The sequence below is a fragment of the Lepidochelys kempii genome, chromosome 7, assembly GCF_965140265.1.
Source record: "Lepidochelys kempii isolate rLepKem1 chromosome 7, rLepKem1.hap2, whole genome shotgun sequence".
Classification (NCBI taxonomy): domain Eukaryota; kingdom Metazoa; phylum Chordata; order Testudines; family Cheloniidae; genus Lepidochelys; species Lepidochelys kempii.
The window spans coordinates 31,521,490-31,541,533 of record NC_133262.1 but is presented as its reverse complement, the minus strand read 5'-3'; the positions used below and the strand labels follow the sequence as shown (position 1 = coordinate 31,541,533).

Here is a 20,044-nt window from a genome sequence, read left to right as displayed (position 1 = left end):
GGCAGCAGAAAGGGGTTGGTGGTGTAATCCCAGGGCTCCCACGCATGCTCTAGGGTAACTCTCTACCCCTTTGCTAAGGAGGGAGGGTGCACTAGTGTGGATCAGCAGCTGGCTCAGTAACCCTGCTCAGAGCAGGCTAGGAGCAAGGGTGCAAGTAACAAGTGGTTGCCGGTGGATTTGTCTCCATTGGATCTCCCAGCCCCTGGAGTTGCAAGGCTGGGCCATCTTCCAGAAAGCCCCTCCATGCCTCAGTTTCCCCCTTGCAAAATGGGAGCCACTTAACACTGTCCCTGAACGCAGCAGGGAGGGGCGCATTTGCTAGTGTTTGCAAAGCATCAGTTGGAACAGGCCCCAGTGTGCTCAGTGTATAGCAGACTCACATTCTCTGCCGCCAGCAGAAGCAGCCTTGGCGGGCAGGGGAGGGGGTGGCAGCGTTGCCCTTGTCTCTCTGTGGCAGTCAGGGTCCAGCTGCTCCAGCCTGCCAAGGGTTTGCCAAGAGCTTTCACCCTGAATCAGACTAATGATCCTATCGGGCCACGCCTCCCTGCCCCAGCTCAGCCCAAAGGGCCCATCGCAGCCAGGGTTCCCCTCCTCTCCCCACATTACAACAATAGGCCCATCTAGCCCAGTATCCCCTTGCCAGCCCACATTAGAGACAGAGGCAGGGCCATGCGGGAGTGCCCCAGGCACCTACATCAATCCCCACCCCCATCACTGGGGAGAGGGGGGCTAGTACAGAACAAAGAGCAAAGGGGAGGGATCGCTGCCACTCAACAGATGCTGCCCCTGCATGGTGGAGGGCTACAGGGCTATTGGTCACACACGGGGCAGCTGGGAGCTTAGGACAGGACCCTTGTGAAGCCTGGCAGCCGGAGCAGAGAAGGACCCATCCTTTCCCAGCTGGCAGTGGGGGGCGCGGGCACCTGGGGCAGATCCAGCACTGACCTGAGATCAGCTGCGTGGAAGCCAGCAGGAGCTATGCTGATTCACAGGAGTTGCTGCTCTGCCCCATCAAATTGGCATCTGGGAGACCACCGAGCTAAGATGTTTCTGGAGAACTAGCACAGAGAGACATCTGCTCCCCCATGCATAAGATGGGCCTAGTGGTTAGAGCACTGGTCAGTAGGAGACCTGGGTTCAATTCCCTGCTCTGCCCCACACCTTCTCGGGGACCTTGAGCAAGTCCCTAAGCTGCTCTTGGCCTCAGTTTTCCCATCTGTAGATTTGAGATGGTAGCAAAGAGTGCGGATCTCAGCTCATACTACTGACTGTCTTTGCATGGCAGCTCCCCCTACCACGAGCTGATGGTGGAATCAGAAGTATCTTAGCTTCCCATAGGGCAGAGGTCCCCAAACTGTGGGGTGCGCCCACCCCATGGGGGCAAGGAGGCATGTTTGGGCGGTGCAGCAGGCCCAGGCCAGCCCCAACAGGGGATAGGGAGGAAGTGTCACCCAGCCCCACCCTGCCCCCAGCTCTTCTCCACCCCCAGCCACAGCTCCAGCTTCCAGCCCCGACCCCAGCCAGGGGCCCGGCTACTGGCCCCCACCATGGCCCAGCTGTGGCTCTGCTCCTGCCCCCAGTCCCACCCCCAGCTGCGGCCCAGCCTTGACCCCCTTATCCCCATCTGAGGCCCCCAGCCGCAGCCTTGCTCCAGCGCTTGAAATTCCAGTCCGCATGGCTCAAGGCAGGGACCCTGCTTCCCCATTTTACACCGGCTGGAAGTGAGTGCAAAACGCTGCGTTCCAGTTGGGCAGCCATCCACGCGCGATGGGGGCCGAGGCCTCGCCTGGCTCACGTAAGCGGCACTGCTTGGCATTTAGCGGGGGGCAGGGGTTACTTACCAGGGCCCCCTGGTGCTGGCGGGGGAGAGTCAGTTTAACTTCAGCCCAAGGAAGGTTCTTAGGATGTTGCATCTAGATGAGGTGCGGTGACTCTGGCAGCTAATTAAGGTAATACACACGACTGCAAAGGCCAGTCTAGACTCTCCACAGAGGGTGGCACTTTCCCTGGAGTGGGTGGGGGAAAGGAAGCATTGGGGTTACATCCAATTAGCTCTGAGGGACATGGATTCCAGCCTGCTCCTGTGCCAGGAAGAGGCTGCTGGAGTGAAACCCTGCAGCTGGGGGACAGGAAGAGATAGGCCCCATTCAGAGGCCAGACGGGAACTGGGGGAGGCTGGGATTTGGCAGCAGCAGCTTTTCAAACCAGCTACCCTGGGGGCCAGGAAGAGTCCCAGGAGGGGTCTGGAACTGGCCCCTTAAATAGAGCAGCTGCCCCTGTGCTCACTAGTGCCTGCCCCGGGCAGGGAGATGATTCCATCCCTTTCCCGCACCCCCATGTCTTGCAAATGCCCTCTCCACTGGCTCGCTGAGCAGCTGGGTTCCAGCCCCATGCGCCCCCAGCCCCAACAACCCCATTTCTGTGCCATCCCCAGCTCGGATGGTGGGGGGATTAAAAGCTACAGGGGGCCGTGTGAGGCCCTTCCCCCACCCCCAAGCTTGGGCTATGGAGTATCAGTGCGTGAGGACCAGATGCATCGGGGTGGGAGTGGGGGAAGGTGCTGTGTAGTTCCTGGGGCAATGTCCGTAGCATGGGTGGGTGCAGAACCCCCTATCCTGCTCCCAAACGAGCCCCCTGAGCAAGGGGTGTCTGTCCATAGCCTGGACCCCCCACCCCTGCTCCCAAGAGTCAAGATGGAGTCCTGTCCATCAACTATGCTGTGCTGGTGGGTGGGGCACAGGCCAACTCTGCCTCTTCCCCACCAGCAGCAGTGGCCTGGAGAAAGGGGTGGGGCTTAACCTCAGACTCCTCCCCTAGGGCAGGCTCATAGCGCAGGGCGGTCTCATTGTAGGCCTCCAGGATGGTCTGCCGCTCCTCTGGGGTGAAGTCCAAGGAGAAGGGATGCACCTGCAGGATGTGGCGCTTGATGGTGCTCACCTTGAGGGTGGCAAGCGCCCCCCCGCACACCATGCACACCAGACCATGCCGCCTGCCGTCGTAGTCCATCAGGTACTCCACGCGCCAATGCAGCTGGTAGTTCCGCCGCTGCTCCCGCCGCGGTGCAGGTGCCGGGCCCAGCGGGGGGCCAGCTGTGGGGTCAGGGGGGCTCTGTGGGGTGGATGGGGGCGTCCCCACCACCACCACACACTCATCCTCCTCTTCCTCCTCCCCCTCTGCAAGCAGCTGCACATCCTCATCCAGCTCCTCGGGGCTTGATGGTTGCAAAGGATTCTGGGAGTCTCCTGGAAAAGCGACAAAGCGAGGTCAAGTCAAGCTAGGTACCGTGCTTGGCCCCCCTGGCCCCACCCCCTGCACAGATTCAGGCCTCATTCCCACATCCCTGGGCATGATGGAATTGCTGACCCTGTGGTTCCACAACAGAGCTCCAGGGCCCCGCCCCGATGGCTCAGCGATCACAGCACAGCTGGGGTACGTAGCACATCCCACCTCCCTCCCCATGGAAGGGGGAATTAGCCCAGCTGCAGTGGGTGGTGGGGGGTGTCTCTAGAGCACGGCTTCTGAGCCAGCCTGACTGCAAGGGGGAGGGGACATTCACCTATGGTGCTGTTCTGATCCAGCCCAGACGCAGGGCCTCTTGGACACTGGTTCCAATCCAGCTTGGCTCTGCGTGGGGGAGGGGCCTCTCCGGTGCTGATTCTGATCCAGTCCTTTAAGAGCTGGTTTGGGAGAAGCCAGTGCTCAAACACGTCCTGGGGTGGGTCAGGCACGCAGCTCCTCCGCTGGTGACTGGGGGTTATTTGTGGTGCTGCAGCTGGGTGCAATGCCACCCACTACCACCGGGGGGGGGCGCTCATTGTTGCGTGCAATGCTTCCTGCTGCCACTAGGGGGACCTGTTGCGCTCCTGCAGGATGCAATACCCCAGGGCTACTGTGGCGGAAACACAGGAGGAAGCTGCAGGGTGCAGTACCACCTGCTGCCACCAGGTGGGGCTCTGGTCCTCGCAGCACATGCACTGCAGGTAGCAGAGGGAGGCAGACCAGGGCTGTTACTGTTCAGATTACGGGGCTTCTGCATGTGGTCCCAGTTGCATCTACGCCCTGCAGCCCTAGCACTTGCTTTGGACACCAGGCACCCCCTGGCATCTTCCCTGGGGGAAGGGAGTCCCCAGCAGCCCTGCCCCCATCTGACCCGTCACCCTGTCCCTGGCTACTCTGAGACAGCCACACAGCCCTGGATCCTCTTTGCTTGTCCCTCTCCCCATGAGAGGCTAGCAGCAGCAGTTCCCCCTACCCGTCTTGCCCAGGGCTGGATGGCAGAGTGTGGCCCTCAGCTTCCGCCCCATGGAACACCCCGGGTGCCCAGGGCTGGATGGCAGGACTTGCTCCTCAGCTTCTCAAGCACCCATGGGAAGGCCAGCAGCTGGCTGGCCCCAGCCCCAACCCCCATTCACCTGAGGCCTGCTCTGGCAGGGGTGCCCCCATCTCCACCAGCTGGGCGACCTTGCGGTTCCACTCCTCCACGATCAGGGCTTTGACCTGGTGGCTGAGCAGGGTGGAGTCAGGGTGCCGCTGGCGGATGTGGCGTTTGATGGTGCTCATCTTGAGGGTGGCCAGTGCTCCCCCACACACCATGCACACCAGCCCATGCCGCTCGCCATGGTAGTCCATCAGGTACTCCAGCCGCCAGTGCTCCTGGAAATGGCGCCGATGGTCCTTACCCCGCAGTGGCCCCACCGCATCCAGCTCCCATGGCGCCACAGGCTCCTCCTTGGCCCAGCTCCCCAGAGAGCTGCTCTCCTCTGGCTCTGGGGCAGCCATTGCCGAACATGGCTCAGGGGCCTCACCACTAAGGTCCCCAGGGGAGGGGGCATCGGGCTCTAGGGAGAGATAGGGGTCAAGACAGAGGTGCTGGGGGGTGTTCACATGTGGGTGCCCCATAGGAACAGACAGATTGTCCCACAACAGCACAGACAGACTCTGCTCCCACCCCCATCCCCACAGATCTCCCTCACACATGCCCTCCCCATCACAGGTTAGGACTGCCCCCACCTGTGACACATGCTGTTACCCCAGCCCACCCCCTCAGAGGGGACACAAGAGAGGGCATGTTCCCCTCACCCATAGGCTCCCCAGTCCCCACCCCAGTCCCTCCAGCTTCCCCGCCACCGACCCCAGTCCTCCCAGGCCCCCCATTCACAAGGGGGTCCCCTTACCCTGGTCTCCCTGCCCCCTCACCTGCAGGGTGCTCCCCCTGCGGCGCCCAGCCCTTGCCAGTGGCCAGCACCAGGGCGCGGGAGTTCCAGGCCTCCAGGATGGCGCCCTTCTCAGCGGGGCTGAAGGCGAGCGAGGCGGGGTGAGCCTGCAGCACGTGGCGCTTGATGTCGTCCAGGTTGAGGCTGGGCAGCCCACGCCCACACATCATACAGCGCAGCCGGTTGCCCTGGGCATCGTAATCCATGAGGAACTCGGCCTGGAACCAGCTCTGCAGGGACTCACGCACGTAGCGCTCCAGCCGGCGGGCGCTGGGCGATGCCTTCCTCCCCCCGACCGCCGGCCGCCGGGCAGCCCCCCGTGGGGATGGGCATGGGGCACGGCGCCGACGCCGGAACCCGCCCCCTGCCAACAGCGTCCCTGGGGGAGACAGACAGGTCAGCGCCCTGCACTCCCCTAACCCTGACCCCAGCCCCTGGGCAGGATGGGCATGGGGCACAGGCTGTATCCGCCCCTGCCAACGGTGCTCCTGGAGGAGCCTGTGTATCCCTGGTTCACAGATACCCCTAACCCTTCCTGCCCAACACTGAACCCCAGCTCTCCTGCATACCCCGCCCCCTAAGCCCCCCTGAGAGATACACATGGAGATGCGGTCACCCCCCAGTTCCCCATCCCCTGCCGTGCCCTCCCACTAACCCCCCAGCTGCTAGCTGCCCCCCGTCACAAATGGGAGGACTAGGCACCACATGGGCTCGCACCAGGGCAGAGTGGAGCACCCCCTACAGGGGAAGGGCCTTAGCTGCCCAACAAGAAAGGTGCCTGGGGCACGGGGGAGTGCCAGGTCCCTGGTGCTAGTGGGGATGTGGGCAAGGTAGACTCCCCAGGGGGGGTGCGGAGAGAGCCCTCACTGAGGCCCAGGTGCCCCCACAGACTGGAGGAGGGATTTCTGGAGTGGGGGTGCATGCCTGTGGACAAGGCTTTCTTCCGGCAACTCACGGAAGTTACTAGATCGCAGGCCCTGGTTCTCATAGGAGCCTTCAATCACCCTGATATCCGCTGGGAGAGCAATACAGCGGTGCACAGACAATCCAGGAAGTTTTTGGAAAGTGTAGGGGACAATTTCCTGGTGCAAGTGCTGGAGGAACCAACTAGGGGCAGAGCTCTTCTTGACCTGCTGCTCACAAACTGGGAAGAATTAGTAGGGGAAGCAAAAGATGGGAACCTGGGAGGCAGTGACCATGAGATGGTCAAGTTCAGGATCCTGACACAGGGAAGAAAGGAGAGCAGCAGAATACAGACCCTGGACTTCAGAAAAGCAGACTTTGACTCCCGCAGGGAACTGATGGGCAGGATCCCCTGGGAGAATAACATCATACAGTATTACTGGAGTCCAGGAGAGCTGGCTGTATTTTAAAAAATCCTTATTGAGGTTACAGGGACAAACCATCCCCATGTGTAGAAAGAATAGTAAATATGGCAGGCGACCAGCTTGGCTTAACAGTAAAATTCTTGCTGATCTTAAATGCAAAAAAGAAGCTTACAAGAAGTGGAAGATTGGACAAATGACCAGGGAGGAGTATAAAAATATTGCTCAGGCATGCAGGAGTGAAATCAGGAAGGCCGAATCACACTTGGAGTTGCAGCTAGCAAGAGAAGTTAAGAGTAACAAGAAGGGTTCCTTCAGGTATGTTAACAACAAGAAGAAAGTCAAGAAAAGCGCAGGCCCCTTACTGAATGAGGGAGGCAGCCTAGTGACAGAGGATGTGGAAAAAGCTAATGTACTCAGTGCTTTTTTTGCCTCTGTCTTCATGAACAAGGTCAGCTCCCAGACTGCTGCACTGGGCAGCACAGCATGGGGAGGAGGTGGCCAGCCCTATGTGGAGAAAGAAGTGGTTTGGGGCTATTTAGAAAAGTTGGACAAGCACAAGTTCATGGGGCTGGATGCGCTGCATCCGAGAGTGCTAAAGGAGTTGGCAGATGTGATTGCAGAGCCATTGGCCATTATTTTTGAAAACTCATGGCGATCGGGGGACGTCCCAGATGACTGGAAAAAGGCTAATGTAGTGCCCATCTTTTAAAAAGGGAAGGAGGAGGATCTGGGGAACTACAGGTCAGTCAGCCTCACCTCAGTCCCTGGAAAAATCATGGAGCAGGTCCTCAAGGAATCAATTCTGAAGCACTTAGAGGAGAGGAAGTGATCAGGAACAGTCAGCATAGATTCACCAAGGGTAAGTCATGCCTGACTAATCTAATTGCCTTCAGATAACTGGCTCTGTGGATGAGGGGAAAGTAGTGGACGTGTTATTCCTTGACTTTAGCAAAGCTTTTGACACGGTCTCCCACATATTCTTGCCAGCAAGTTAAAGAAATATGGGGTGGATGAATGGACTAGAAGGTGGATTAGAAAGCTGGCTAGATTGTCAGACTCAATGGGTAGTGATCAATGGCTCCATGTCTAGTTGGCAGCCGGTATCAAGCAGAGTGCCCCAAGGGTCAGTCCTGGGGCCGGTTTTGTTCAATATCTTCATTAATGATCTGGAGGATGGCGTGGATTGCACCCTCGGCAAGTTTGCAGATGACACTAAACTGGGAAGAGTGGTAGATACGCTGGAGGGCAGGGATAGGATACAGAGGGACCTAGACAAATTAGAGGATTGGGCCAAAAGAAATATGATGAGGTTCAACAAGGACAAGTGCAGAGTCCTGCACTTAGGACGGAAGAATCCCATGCACCGCTACAGACTAGGGACCGAATGGCTCGGCAGCAGTTCTGCAGAAAAGGACCTAGGGGTTACAGTGGACGAGAAGCTGGATAGGAGTCAACAGTGTGTCCTTGTTGCCAAGGAGGCCAATGGCATTTTGGGATGTATATGTAGGGGCATTGCCAGCAGATGGAGGGATGTGATCGTTCCCCTCTATTTGACATTGGTGAGGCCTCATCTGGAATACTGTGTCCAGTTTTGGGTCCCACACTACATGAAGGATGTGGAAAAACTGGAAAACATCCAGCGGAGAGCAACAAAAATGATTAGGGGACTGGAACACATGATTTATGAGGAGAGGCTGAGGGAACTGGGATTATTTAGTCTGCGGAAGAGAAGAATGAGGGGGGATTTGATAGCTACTTTCAACTACCTGAAAGGGGGTTCCAAAGAGGATGGATCTAGACTGTTCTCAGTGGTAGCAGATGACAGAATGAGGAGTAATGGTCTCAAGTTGCAGTGGGGGAGGTTTAGGTTGGATATTAGGAAAAACTTTTTCACTAGGAGGATGGTGAAGGACTGGAATGCATTACCTAGGGACATGGTGGAATCTCCTTCCTTGGAAGTTTTTAAGGTCAGGCTTGACAAAGCCCTGGCTGGGATGATTTAGTTGGGGATTGGTCCTGCTTTGAGCAGGGGGTTGGACTAGATGACCTCTGAGGTCCCTTCCAACCCTGATATTCTATGATAGGAAAGGTGGGGAGATACTTGGGAAGGCTGCCCAGGGATTGAAGAATGGGCCAGAGTATTCAGGGGAGGGGTGTCTAGGAGGGGAATGGGTGCTCAGGGGAGAGGGTTGCCTAGGGTAGTGGAGGAGTGCTGGGGGCGCAGAGGTGCAGGGGGATGGGTGTTCAGAGATGGAGATGCACAGGAACAGTGGGGAGGACTGCATGGTGGGGGGTGCATGGGGCATAGGAGTTGTGCCCTACCTTGTGCTCCCTGCAAGCTGTCAGGTGCCTGGGCGGGGTCTCCGTGCCCCTCAGACTCCCCGTCCAGCCCGAGATGGGCGTCCCAGCTCTGGATGATGACCTGCTTCTCGCGGGGGCCCCAGCCCCCAGAGTAGGGGTGCTTCTGGCGGATGTGACGCTTGATGGTGCTCAGCTTGAGGGTGGCCAGGGCGCTGCCACACACCATGCAGATCATGCCATGCCGTGCTGGGTTGAAGTCCATCAGGTACTCAGCCCGCCAGTGCTCGTGATAATAGCGCCGATGGTCCCGCCCGGGGATGCGGCTCTTCCCAGGCCGAGATGCCCGCTCTTCACAGTGATCTGAGTACTTTCGCCCCCCTGAGGCCATCAGGGGGTGATCCTTGGGGGTCCCCCATGACAGAGACCCCCCTAGCATCAACTCAGGGGCCTCGGTGCTGCCGGAGTTGTCCTGGCTTGGGGATTCCCCTGGTGAAACAGACCACAATGGTAGGGATGTGTGAGAACATAGCCTGGGCATCTGGGCAAGAGTGCATGCATGGGAGGATGGGTTTCATGTGGGGACTGAGGGGGCAGCAGCAGAGCTGTGTGGGGGGAGCCCAGGGCTGGGATGGCCAGGGGCTGCAAGTGGGGATTGAGGGACATTGGCAGAGCTATGTACAGTGTTTGGGGATGTTGTCCTTTTATGGCCTGGGAAGAGAAGGGCTTCTTGCCCCTTTAAAAGACCTAGAGGGGCAAAGGGTGAGGGATCACCCTGAACTTCCGTGCCCCTACCCAAAAGGGAGAAGCCCAGTGACCAGAGCCATCCATGCCCTTTTAGATCCCAGCAAAGGGCATAACCGTCCTGCCCCTTTAAGAGCTAAGGCATGAGAGCTCAACGGGAAGAGGTTACTGCCCCTTTAAGTCCCCAGCAAAAACGTGGGTGCTCCCTCCCCTTTAAATGCCCTAGAGACACCTTTAGGGCCCAGGATAAAAGGGATGGACAGAGGAGCTTACTCTTTTAAGAGACCTGAGGGGAGGGGAGGGAAGCAGGGGACAAGAACCCTGACCAATAAGATGGGGCGGGGGGCCTTAAAGCGGCAGTGGACAGTGACGGGGGGGAGACCTGCTCTGTAAGGGCTGTGTGTCTTTAAGGAAAGGGGTCTTAAAGGGTCACGGGGGAGCAGGAGAGAGGATTCGTTCCCTCTGAAATGGGGGGCTTGCTGCTTTAATGGATGGGGCGAGAGTCTTAAAGGGACCGGGGGGTTCTGAGGCTTCAAAGAGCCATTGAAGGGAGTCTTAAAGGGGCCGTCACCCCCCACCCGGGTGCCCTGGGCGCTTGCTCACCCCAGGGCCGGCAGGGGGCGCCAGCCGCCCCCTTTGTTCTCACCTGCCTCCGGGTCCAGGGGCTCCCGTTTGACGGGGCGGCGAGGGGGAGGGGAGGGAGGCGGCTCCATCCCTGTGTCCGTGCGTCCGTCAGCACCCGCCCCCCTCCGGCCGCCTGTCCATCCGCGCCGGGGCCGCGGGGCAGGCTCGGGGCTACAGCAGAGCCCTGCCCGCGCGGGGAGGGGGCTCCCGGGCTCCGAACGGCGGCTGCGGCCGAGCCAGGCTGCTCCGACCGGGGTGGGGATTCCTGTCTGGGGCCCCTGGGGCTCCTTTAAGGGCTCCTGGGTAAATTTAAAGGGGCCGCGCTCTATTTCTGCAGCGTAGGGGGGAGGAGATGGGGTCACCCCCCGGGTCTCATCTGTCGTCCCCCGCGACTCTGAGTCCCCTCCCCAGCCCTGGAGAGCGGAGCGGGGACTCAAGGCAGGGACTGGGATATGAGGGGCATCGGGGATATATGGGGTAGAAGGTTGGGATATAAGGGGGCTCCGATGTTATTAGCAGCCCCAGTTCTCACACCCCCAACGCGACTCTCGAGTCCCCAACCCAGGAGGGAGTCGGGGAGCTGAGCTATAAGGGGGCGTTTGCGATACACTGAACTGCCCCAGGTCTCTGCTATTCCCCATCAATGCACCGCCCAGTTCTAACACCGAGCGGTGCGCTCCCTGCAGCCTCCCGTTACCCTGATGGAGAGGGGGTGTTGGGAGCGACTGTACCCCATGCAGCACAGAGGGGACCGATCCCTGTGCCTGGGCGAAACCTCTGCCCCACACGTTGGCTCCCACTCCACGGGCATCCCCAGTGCCATCCCCACACTGTCTCACTGCTCCCACGCCCATCCACTGCAGAATCCCCCATACGTGTGCTGGGGGTGGGGTTCTGCCCCCATGGAATCCTGTCCCTTATAAAATTCCCTCCCCCTCCTCTTTCCTGAGGGGCACGATTCAGTCCCTGCAGAATTCCCCTTCGCTCTGCTCGGGGAGCAAAGCCCAGCACATATAAATCCCCCACCACCGTGCCCAGGAGGTTGGGATCAGCCCCTATGGAATCCCCATCCCTTACAGAATTCCCTCTCCTTTTTTCTGTCCCCCGGAAGTGGGGCTCAGCCGCTATACTATCCCCTCCCCTATAGAATCCCCTTCCTGTGCTCAGGGAACGGGACTCAACCCCTGCAGAATGCCCTCCCTCTCCCTATGTCCGTGAGGCTGGGCTCAATCCCTTCCCTTCCCTGTGCCGGGGGTGGGCCTCTGCCTGCCCCTATAGAATGCTCCCCTATAGACCAGTCCCCATCCCTGTCCCCACATAGCGGGGCTCAGTCCCTACAATCCCCGCCCTTCCCCTCCCACATCCTGCAATCCCCCCTCTCGGCCGGTAGGTGGCGCCCGTCCCAGCCCCTTCCCCCGGCTCCTCTTATTCCTTCCCGTATCCACGCGCTGATTGGCCGGCGCTGAAGGAGGCGGAGCTTAGGACGGCTGGTTTCTCACGATTGGCTGTGCGCAATGGAGGGAGCCCCAAGCTAGGAGAGCCGGGACAATGAGACCATAGAGAGGGAGGTTGTGGGGGCTGGATGGGAGGTGGGTGGTGCCGCTCCCTTTGCGAAACTCTATGGTGCCGGGCCCGGGAGCAGCAGCGCGAGCCGGTGAATGGGGAGGGGTCGCCAGGATGGATCCGGCAGCGAGGGGAGGGGCTGGGATCCGGTGGTGGGAGGGGGCTGGGATCCAGCGGGGAGCCTGGGGGAGGGGCTGAGATGTAGGGGGGGTGCGGGTGGCGCTGGGGGCTGGGATCTAATGGGGGTGCTGTGGGGCTGGGATCAAGCGGGGGTGTGGGTCACACTGGGGAGGAAGGAGGGGCTGGGATCGGAGGTGCTGGAACAATTTGTATAGTGGGGGGTGCTCAGAGCCATTGAATCAAACTATAAACCCTGTATATGATGGAAACTACTTCAATCCATGGGCTGCTACCAAGCCCCCTAGCTCCCGCACCGATAGCTGGGATCCGGTGGGTGTGTGGGCCACACTGGGGAAGAAGTAGGGGCTGGGATCCAGTGGAAGGAATGGGTCACATGGGGGGAGGGGCTGGGATCCAGTGGAAGGCATGGGTCATACTGGGGAGGAAGAAGGTGATGGCCTCAGGATCCAGTGGATGGTGTGGATCACTCTGGGGGGCTGGGATCCAATATAGGAAGAGTTCCACAGCAGCAGGGTTTAGCATGGGATCATTGGGATTTAGTGGGGTGGCCCTGTGGAAGGAGAATTAGGGGGCTGAGCAGACTGTTATGGGACCAGTGGGGTCCAGGTGGGGACTAGGTTATGCTGGAGGGGAGAGTGGATTACAGAAGAAGGCTGGACTGCAATAGGGGGTGTCTTTGTGCATGGATTGGGGGCAGGAGGCCTGACCCATAGAAGGATCAGTGGGGTCTCTATTCCTGCAGGGTGGGGTGCAGGTTGGTCTGCTGTTCTGTGGGCCCCTCTTCCATAGCAAAGGATGTCTGGTTATTAATCAGCCCCTGTGCCATGCTCCCCAAGGTGGCTGTATCTTCTTACTGGTGCATTGGTTATAAACCTCTTTGGAATCTTTTGCAATCTGGGGTGTCCATCTTGGAATCTTTCAGCCAGTGGGTCAGGACTCCGGGATTCCCTCCCTGGCTCTGGGAGAGGATCACTGCCTCTTTAACCCCCCTGTAGCTGGTGCCTTAAAGCCCCCACACAGGCTCCAGTGGGAGTGACCCCCCCCTTCCTTTTTCCTGATGCTGGAAGGTCCTGCTACCATCCCATGTGGGGCAGCCACAAGGCAGCACGCAGAAGGGGAGGGAGGGACAAATGAGCAACTGGGCTCCCAGGGTCACTGGAGAGTCTGGGAAGGAGAGGATCTGGGGGTGATCCCAGGGTCAAAGGGGAGGGGAGCACTTGGGAAGGAAGGGCTACAACCGTCATTGCCACTGACAGTTTCTGGGGGAGAGGGGCACTCCCAAGAGCAGGGGAATTGAAAAGGAGAGGGCTTCGGAGGGGATGCCCAGGATTATGGGGGTCTGGGAAGAAGGGGAGGTTTCCAGGGTCAGTGGGGAAAGAGGGTTGGGAATGAAGTGTCTGGGATATAGGTGCTAGAGCTGGGGGTGCTGCTGCACCCCCTGGCTTGAAGAAATTTCCATAGGGTTTACAATTTGGTTCAATGACTCTCAGCACCCCCACTATACAAATTGTTCCAGCACCCCAAGTCCAGGGGACAGGGAGAGGGCTCACAGGGATTGGGGGGCGGGTCCTAGGGACATAGTTCCCAGAATAGAAAAGTTGTGGATCCAGGCCCCTGGCCTGAGAGAGGCAAGACACCAGGTCTTTTGGGGGTTCCCTGCCACAGTGACCTGACTGGGGATGGGGTTGTCCCATAGCTAGGACTCTACCTCCCCCAGGAGAGCACAAAGGGGCTGTTGCTAGGCCTGAGTGGCTAGAGATAAGAAGGGGGTGGGGTGGCCTTGAGCTGGGGGAGGTAGTGAAGGAGATGGCAAGGTGGGGGTGGGGGAGCTCTGCCCAAGGTCAGCCAGCAGGGAGGAAGGGGCTCTGAGCTCCTGGATTCTCTTCCTAGGTCTGGGAGGGAAGTGGGGTCTAATGGTTAGAGTGGGGTGGGGTCTCCTGAGTGCCCTGACTAACGCCCTCCCCACATTGTGCCTAGCTCTGCCCAGGCCCAGCCATGGAGGTGAAGGCAGAGGTGCCCCGGCTGGAGTACATCGCCGTCTCGCTGAAGTGCGAGGCAGAGGAACCTGTGCCAATTGCAGCCTGTGCCCGGCTCTGTGCCCCCCTGGGCGACCTCGCCCCCGGGGTCAAGCTGGAGGAGGCTGACAAGGACCCTCTAGACAGAGGTACGGACTGTCCAGCCAGGACTCTGGGTTTTAGCCCCTGCTCTGGGAGGGAAGTGGGGTCTAGTAGTGAGAGCTAAGGGGGCTGGGTGCCAAGGACTCCTGGGTTCTCGCTCCCCTGAGCACATTTTGTCTTCCTGGCTAGGGGGAGCACCAGCAGAGGCAGGGCCTGGTAGGGCCTGGCAGCAGGAGTACTTAGTGGGAGACTGCCCGGGGCGCGGCGGGGCCGTGTGCATGGTCTGTGGCACCTTCCTGGGCACCTGTGGGCCGAGCGCTGCCCGGGAACACGTTCTGCAGCACCACGCCCACTCATTGGGCCTCAGCCCGGAGGAGAAGCGCAACATTCTGGAGGCCTGGAGCCAGGGGGGCAACCTGCCCGAGGGGGCACCCCCACCCTGCACCCCAGGTATGTCCCCCAGCCCCTCCTGCAGCAGGGGAGCCCAGGGCTGGGGTAGAAGGTGAGCTGTGGGTCAGCACTGAAGGGCACCAGCAGAGCTGGGGAGAGGAGGAGCCCAGGGCTGGGGTAGCAGGTGGCTGCAGGCCATGAGCCAGGGGCACCAGGAGAGCTGTGGTGGGGGAGGGGGCAGTGGGGCTATGGGTTGGGATCGAAGGGCACCAGCAGGGCTGGGGGTGATGCAGCCATCCCAGAATCTCACTCCCCCTCTAGGTCAGTACCATGGGGCCAGGGAACCAGCCGAGATTGAGGTTCTAATTGACCCAGAGGAGCAGACGGTGACCCGGAAACGTGGGCAGCCCAGAGGGCGCCCTGCCCCCCGCCCAGGTGAGTGCCAGGCCTGGGCGGGTGATGGGGGTCAGGGACCATGCTCAGCCGTGTGGGTGCCCATCCCCTTTGTTTCGGGGCTGCCTCTCGTGACACCAGGTGTCTTATCGCAGATGCTAGGGCCCTGGAGCCCGGGCAGCGCCCGCGGGGCCAGAGGAGACGACAGAGCGTGGGGCCTGTGGAGGGCATGGCGTTACCAGCCAGGGAGCGGAGGAGCAAACAGCTGAGTGAGGGACGGGACAGGGGCACCGTGAGTCCAGGTGAGTGGTGGGAGGGGAGAGGGAGCAGGATTCAATCCCGGGTTCAATTCCCGGGGAGGGGAGTGGGGTTTGTGGGTTAGAGCAGAGGAGCTGGGAGCCAGAACCTTGGTTCCTTCACAGTCCCTACCCCACCGTTACTGCTGTGTCTCTCCCCACAGGGACAACGTCCCCCTCAGAGGAGGCTGCCCCCAGCTCAGCGCCCCCCGAAATCCGCCTCTTCACTGACGGTTCTTTCCCAGCCGGATTCACGCTCAGGTTGTACTGCAGACCCCAGCCAGGTGAGGGCGCTGTAGGAAAGAGGGCATCCCCTGCGGCCACCTCCATTTCCCACAGAGCAGAGCTGAAGGCAGGGTCCTCCACGTTGTCCTATCCCTCCAGGGTTTCAGTTGCATCCCAGTCCCCACAGATCACCCTCCAGGATCTCAGCTAGCTCCCAGCCCCAGATGCTGCCCCTTGCTGGTTCCCCTTGGCTGGGGGCCAGCTGAGTTCCCACCCACTGGTGACCCCATCCTGACCCAGGGGGAGACAAGGGGCAGGCACTCCCTTCCCAACCTACATGCCTTGGAAGAGCTGGGAAGGACACCCATGGTGGGTGGTGAAGGGAGAGGAGGTACAGCAACCCCTCCTTGCTGACCCCTCTCTCTGCCTGCAGCCTCTGGAGGGAGAGAAATAGGGAAGAATCCAAGCATCCAGGAACAGAAGAGCCCAGGGGACAGGGGCAAAACCCAGGCACTGGGGAAGAGACAGAAACAGCTGGGCAAAGCAGGAACCGTGAGACGGGGCTCAGGGAACGCAGGTGAGTGTGGCAAGGTGGCATAGTAGGGAGGGTTCCTAGTGGCCCACTAGGGTCCACCCCAGAGGCAGCTGCATCTTACTGCTGGACATGGGATCCCGGTATTAACAGCCCCCATACGCCCCACCCCAAAGGCAGCTGCATCTCAGTGCCAAGTGAGGGGTGCCTGTATAAACAGCCCCCACCCCAGAGTTAGCTGCTTTTCAGCACTGGCTGCTGGTTCTCAGCATTAACCCTTTGCCCTCTCTGCAGTTGGCAGCTGCCCCGTCTCTGCGCTGCCCAGCCAGGATCTGAACCCAGGTGTCCCCCGCCTCCGCCGCAAGGGCTACTCTCACCATGGCATCACCCGGCGCCTCCGCCTGAGCCCCAGTGCCGTCCGCTGCACCCTGCAGAGCTGGCGGGCGCGGGGCAAGGCCCCACCAGCGCCCTCCCCTCCCCAGGCCAAGCCCTTTGATCCGGCATGGCGCGCCGACTTCCTGATGGACTATGATGCTGGTGCTGGCACCATGGTGTGCATGGTCTGCGAGTACTCACTGCTGCCTATTCGACTGGGCACCGTCATGCGCCACATCCGCCAGTGCCATGCCGAGACCCTGCACCTGCCTCGAGGTGTGCGCCGGGCCATCCGTGAGGTGTGGGAGACCCGGGGACCCGTCCCCGCTCCACCCCAGCACGGGGCGCTGAAGGGGGAATAGTGAGCCAGGGACCTGCCCCTGCTCCTCCCCAGCACAGAGCGCTGCAGGGGAAGGAGTGAGGCTGAGGGGGGAAGAGGGACCTGTCCCTGCTCCACCCCAGCATGGGGCGCTGAAGGGGGAATAGCGACCCAGGGACCTGCCCCCGTTCCACCCCAGCACGGGGCGCTGCAAGGGAAGGAGTGAGGCTGAGGGGGGAAGAGGGACCTGTCCCCGCTCCACCCCAGCACAGGGCACCACAGGGGAGGCTGCCCACATACTGCCTGGGGTGACCTGCAGGGGGGCAGGAGCATCTTCGGGGGTGAGGTAGGACGCTCCCGATCGACCCAGCTATACAGGGACACTGAGATGCACCCCCACCCTCCCCACTATAGGTGTCCCCCACTCTATGGAAATGGCCTTTGATCTCTGCCTCCTTTGTCCAGCATTCCCCCTCCACTTCCTGGGGGGATCCAGCGCCTCCTTGCCCCCTGGCACTGTTCCCCTAGACATACCTGTCCTTGTGCCCCCTGCCAGTGGGGGCAGGGAGCGCCAGGGCACAGTGCCAACTGGCCCTCCCCAAGCTGCATTATAGCCCCAGCTGCAGGGGGCAGCAAACCCCTGTCTCCCCCACTCCACCCATGCCTAGGCAGGGGCGTGATGAATGCCCCCTGCAGTTACCCAGAGCAGCCACACGAGGGCACCCCCACAGAATGTAAATAGAGCCAGGAGCAATAAATTATTTTTGATGAAGTCGAGTGGCATTTAATCCTTGGGGTGCCCTGACCCCACATCCTACGATCGGCTCCAGCCCCTCTCCTGGAGCAGAGAGGAGCCCTCAGTCCTGGGTGTTGCGGGTTGTTTGCTGCCCCCTGGGGGAGCTGGATTCCGGCCCAGCTCAGGCACCGTCTCAGTGGCTGCCAGCCCCTTCAGTGCAGCCGGGTCATCACCAGGAAGGCTTGGGGCTGGAGCAGGCTGGAGGTGGGCAGAGGCTGCTTGGGTGTGGGAAGGTGGTGGGGGCAGGACTCGGGAGGGGGGTGGAATGGTGAGGTGGGGGGCACTAGGCTGGGGTCACTGGGTGTCAGGCAGGCTTGGTACTCTCCTTGTTCGGGGGCCGCTTGGCCTGTGCCACGTCTCCTCCAAACTGGAGCCCAGCTGGGGGCTCCCATGGCCAAAGGAGGGGTCTATCTTGCTAACAGCCCTTTAGCAGCAGAACCACCCTCCCCCTGGCTGAGCTTCAGCGAAGCCCCACACAGGGCACATCCTGCATCTGTGGGGGCTGCCCCGTTGCCCCCCTTGTTCGCAGAAGTGTTGTGGGGGCTCCCATCCCTCCAGGCGAGGTCATACTGCAGGACGGTGGTGACCGGGGGCGCCCTGCACCTGCTGAGTGACTCTTGGCTCCCACTTCCCAAGGGGAAGGGGTGTTTCCCATCCACTCCCCGTCTGCCAAACAACTTTGCTGCCCAATGCCCAGTGGGTCAGTCTGGGGCAATGCCCATAGCGAGCCCCCAATCCATGTGTGGATGCACTGGCCCCCCTCTCAGATTCTCCTCCCCATGCCTGTCCCCCCAGTCCCAGATCTCCTGGGAGACCCTCTTCTACTGCTCCATTCCAGGCCCCCCCACATCGCAGATCCCCACCCTCCCAAGTCCTCCCCCACCCCCACCCAATTGAGCACATGGCAGCCTTGTTACAAAAACAAATCCACGTTTAATAAATTATTCCTGGCCTCAATAAATAATGAAGACAAATTCCAAAGAGAAACAGCAGAGCCCCACCCCTCCAAGCTCCTACGCTTGGGGATGGGAGAGTCTCTTTAAATACAAAGCTCTGAGATCTGTGGGGAAAAGGGGGGAGCCCGATACGAGCCTCCACCCAGGGGATGAGGGGGCAGGGATTGTTGCATGCTCGCGAGCCCCTGGCTGTGCAGCGCCCCCTAGCCAGCTGCCAGTGCAGGCCAGGGGGGTTGCATGCCTGGCTCTGGGGCAGACAGGGGTGTGGTTGTGTCAGGATGTGATTGTGGGAATGGGGAGAGCGGTGTCTGCAGGGGGGGAGCTTGTGAACATGTGTGTAATGGGGGCGGGGCAGGTGAGTGCATAGGGGGGCTTTGGTGAGTGGGTCCATGCACTCGCGTGGCTGCCCCTACATGTCTGTCCCACTACGTGCCCCGGGTGGGGCTCTGCCTTCCTCCAGTGGGGGCTGGGCCCTGTCTCACCCCTGCTGCAGCCTTAGCTAACAGCTGGGCCTTACAGCTCAGCCAGCAGAAAGGCTCCAGCCTTAAGAGCCAGACCCTGTGGGTCCATCCCTGTGGTTGAAGCTCCAGCCGGGGTGTCAGGACACCGGAGACCTCATAAGGGCACGAAGGGACACATGTCCATGGCTCAGGGGGGAGGTGCATGTATGGGGACTTTGTGGCCATGCATATGCATGGCTCCTGGGGGGTGTGCCCAGGTCACAGGGGCTGTGGGCAGTATGTGTGCAGGGCTGCCTGAGAGGGGGTCTGGATGAGCGTGCATATGGAGGGAGGTGGGGATTGTGGGCAGTGCCTCTTTCTGTGCAGGGGGAGGGGTCCCTCTTTGCTGTCACCCCCCCCAACAGAAACTGGCCCCATCCCTTAATTTTTGGCTCCCCCACACTCCCACCCACCCCTCATATCTGCACCATCTGTGGTGGGAGGGAGCCAAACTTAGCACTGGAAAGAAGAGGGAAGGGCTGGAAGACATTAAAATGGGGGGAAGAGAAATTCCCCCTCCCCCAGATTTTGCAGGACCATTAACTCTAGCGGCCCCCCTATTTGGGGGAGGAGGGAGAAGAAAGAGTTAAAAGGCAAAAACTCCTATTGCATCTCAGATAAATAAGAAACACCCCCCTCCCCATAATTCTCCCCAGCCCCCACAAATCTCACCCTCCCCCCAGAGGAGGGCATTTTAAAGAGACAGTAACCAGCAGCCTCATGAAATGGACCAGCATGGTACAAAAGCAAAGGAGGCCCCCCCCACTTTGGAGCCCCTCCCCAAGTCTTTAAAAATAAATATCCCCTAGTGGAAGACTATTCTGATTTACTAAATTGTATTGCCCTGGAGGGAGTGTGGGGGGGGATATCTCTCCTACCCTGGGGGCTGGGGGAAGAGACCTCCCCATCCAATGTGACCCCCTCCCGCCCATGTACACAGGAAAGGTGCTACTGTCACTTTAAGACATCAGTCAGTATAACAGGTTGTCGGTCAGGTATGGAGCAGCAGAGTCCAAAGAATATGGGGGGGGCTATGGGGGCCCCCAAAACTCCATCTACTGTTGGTGCTGTGAATCAGTCTGGAAGAAAGTCTGTGATCATCCTGAGTTTTCAAAAAAAAACTGCTAGTTTTGGGGGGGGCTGGCCTGTGTCCCCCCCAAATCCCTGTAGGGCCCCCCTTTCTCTGCAGCAGACTTCAGCAAAGCAGCATCCAGAGCGGAGAGGCCAAGGGAGC

General features: G+C 60.2%; 2 protein-coding genes across 4 annotated transcripts; one reads left to right on the top strand and one right to left on the bottom strand.

Annotated features, from left to right (window-relative positions):
* Window positions 1–1,614: 1,614 nt before the first annotated feature.
* Window positions 1,615–10,921, bottom strand: ZFTA (zinc finger translocation associated). Of its 3 annotated transcripts, none has more exons than XM_073351800.1 (6): window positions 10,230–10,919; window positions 8,864–9,328; window positions 5,197–5,592; window positions 4,413–4,838; window positions 2,938–3,242; window positions 1,615–2,006 (listed from the first exon to the last, which is right to left on the bottom strand). In XM_073351800.1, exons 1-6 carry the CDS (start codon window positions 10,294–10,296, stop codon window positions 1,977–1,979), a joined length of 1,689 nt encoding a protein of 562 aa, XP_073207901.1. In that variant the 5' UTR covers window positions 10,297–10,919; the 3' UTR covers window positions 1,615–1,976. The 3 variants fall into 3 exon arrangements, with proteins under 3 accessions (XP_073207901.1, XP_073207900.1, XP_073207902.1); XM_073351801.1 differs by lacking the exon at window positions 1,615–2,006 and adding an exon at window positions 3,557–3,677 and having other exon boundaries at window positions 3,100–3,242; window positions 10,230–10,921; XM_073351799.1 differs by having other exon boundaries at window positions 1,615–3,242.
* An 869-nt stretch (window positions 10,922–11,790) lies between these two features.
* On the top strand, window positions 11,791–17,330 carry SPINDOC (spindlin interactor and repressor of chromatin binding). Its single transcript, XM_073351798.1, has 8 exons — window positions 11,791–11,861; window positions 13,889–14,075; window positions 14,218–14,478; window positions 14,740–14,853; window positions 14,967–15,113; window positions 15,272–15,391; window positions 15,766–15,909; window positions 16,159–17,330. The coding sequence occupies exons 2-8, from the start codon at window positions 13,907–13,909 to the stop codon at window positions 16,599–16,601; spliced, it is 1,398 nt and encodes a 465-aa protein (XP_073207899.1). The 5' UTR covers window positions 11,791–11,861; window positions 13,889–13,906; the 3' UTR covers window positions 16,602–17,330.
* The last annotated feature ends 2,714 nt before the right edge of the window (window positions 17,331–20,044 follow it).

What these genes read in the sequence shown, in the direction of transcription:
- SPINDOC (XM_073351798.1), top strand. Translation starts at nt 13,907, where the DNA reads ATGGAGGTGAAGGCAGAGGTGCCCCGGCTGGAGTACATCGCCGTCTCG. An exon ending in ACCCCCACCCTGCACCCCAG is followed by an intron (nt 14,479 to 14,739) that starts GTATGTCCCCCA and finishes CTCCCCCTCTAG; the next exon opens with GTCAGTACCATGGGGCCAGG. An exon ending in GTACTGCAGACCCCAGCCAG is followed by an intron (nt 15,392 to 15,765) that starts GTGAGGGCGCTG and finishes CTCTGCCTGCAG; the next exon opens with CCTCTGGAGGGAGAGAAATA.
- ZFTA (XM_073351799.1), bottom strand. Translation starts at nt 10,296, where the DNA reads ATGGAGCCGCCTCCCTCCCCTCCCCCTCGCCGCCCCGTCAAACGGGAG. An exon ending in CAGCTTGCAGGGAGCACAAG is followed by an intron (nt 5,593 to 8,863) that starts GTAGGGCACAAC and finishes TGTCTCCCCCAG; the next exon opens with GGACGCTGTTGGCAGGGGGC. An exon ending in CCTGCCAGAGCAGGCCTCAG is followed by an intron (nt 3,243 to 4,412) that starts GTGAATGGGGGT and finishes TCGCTTTTCCAG; the next exon opens with GAGACTCCCAGAATCCTTTG.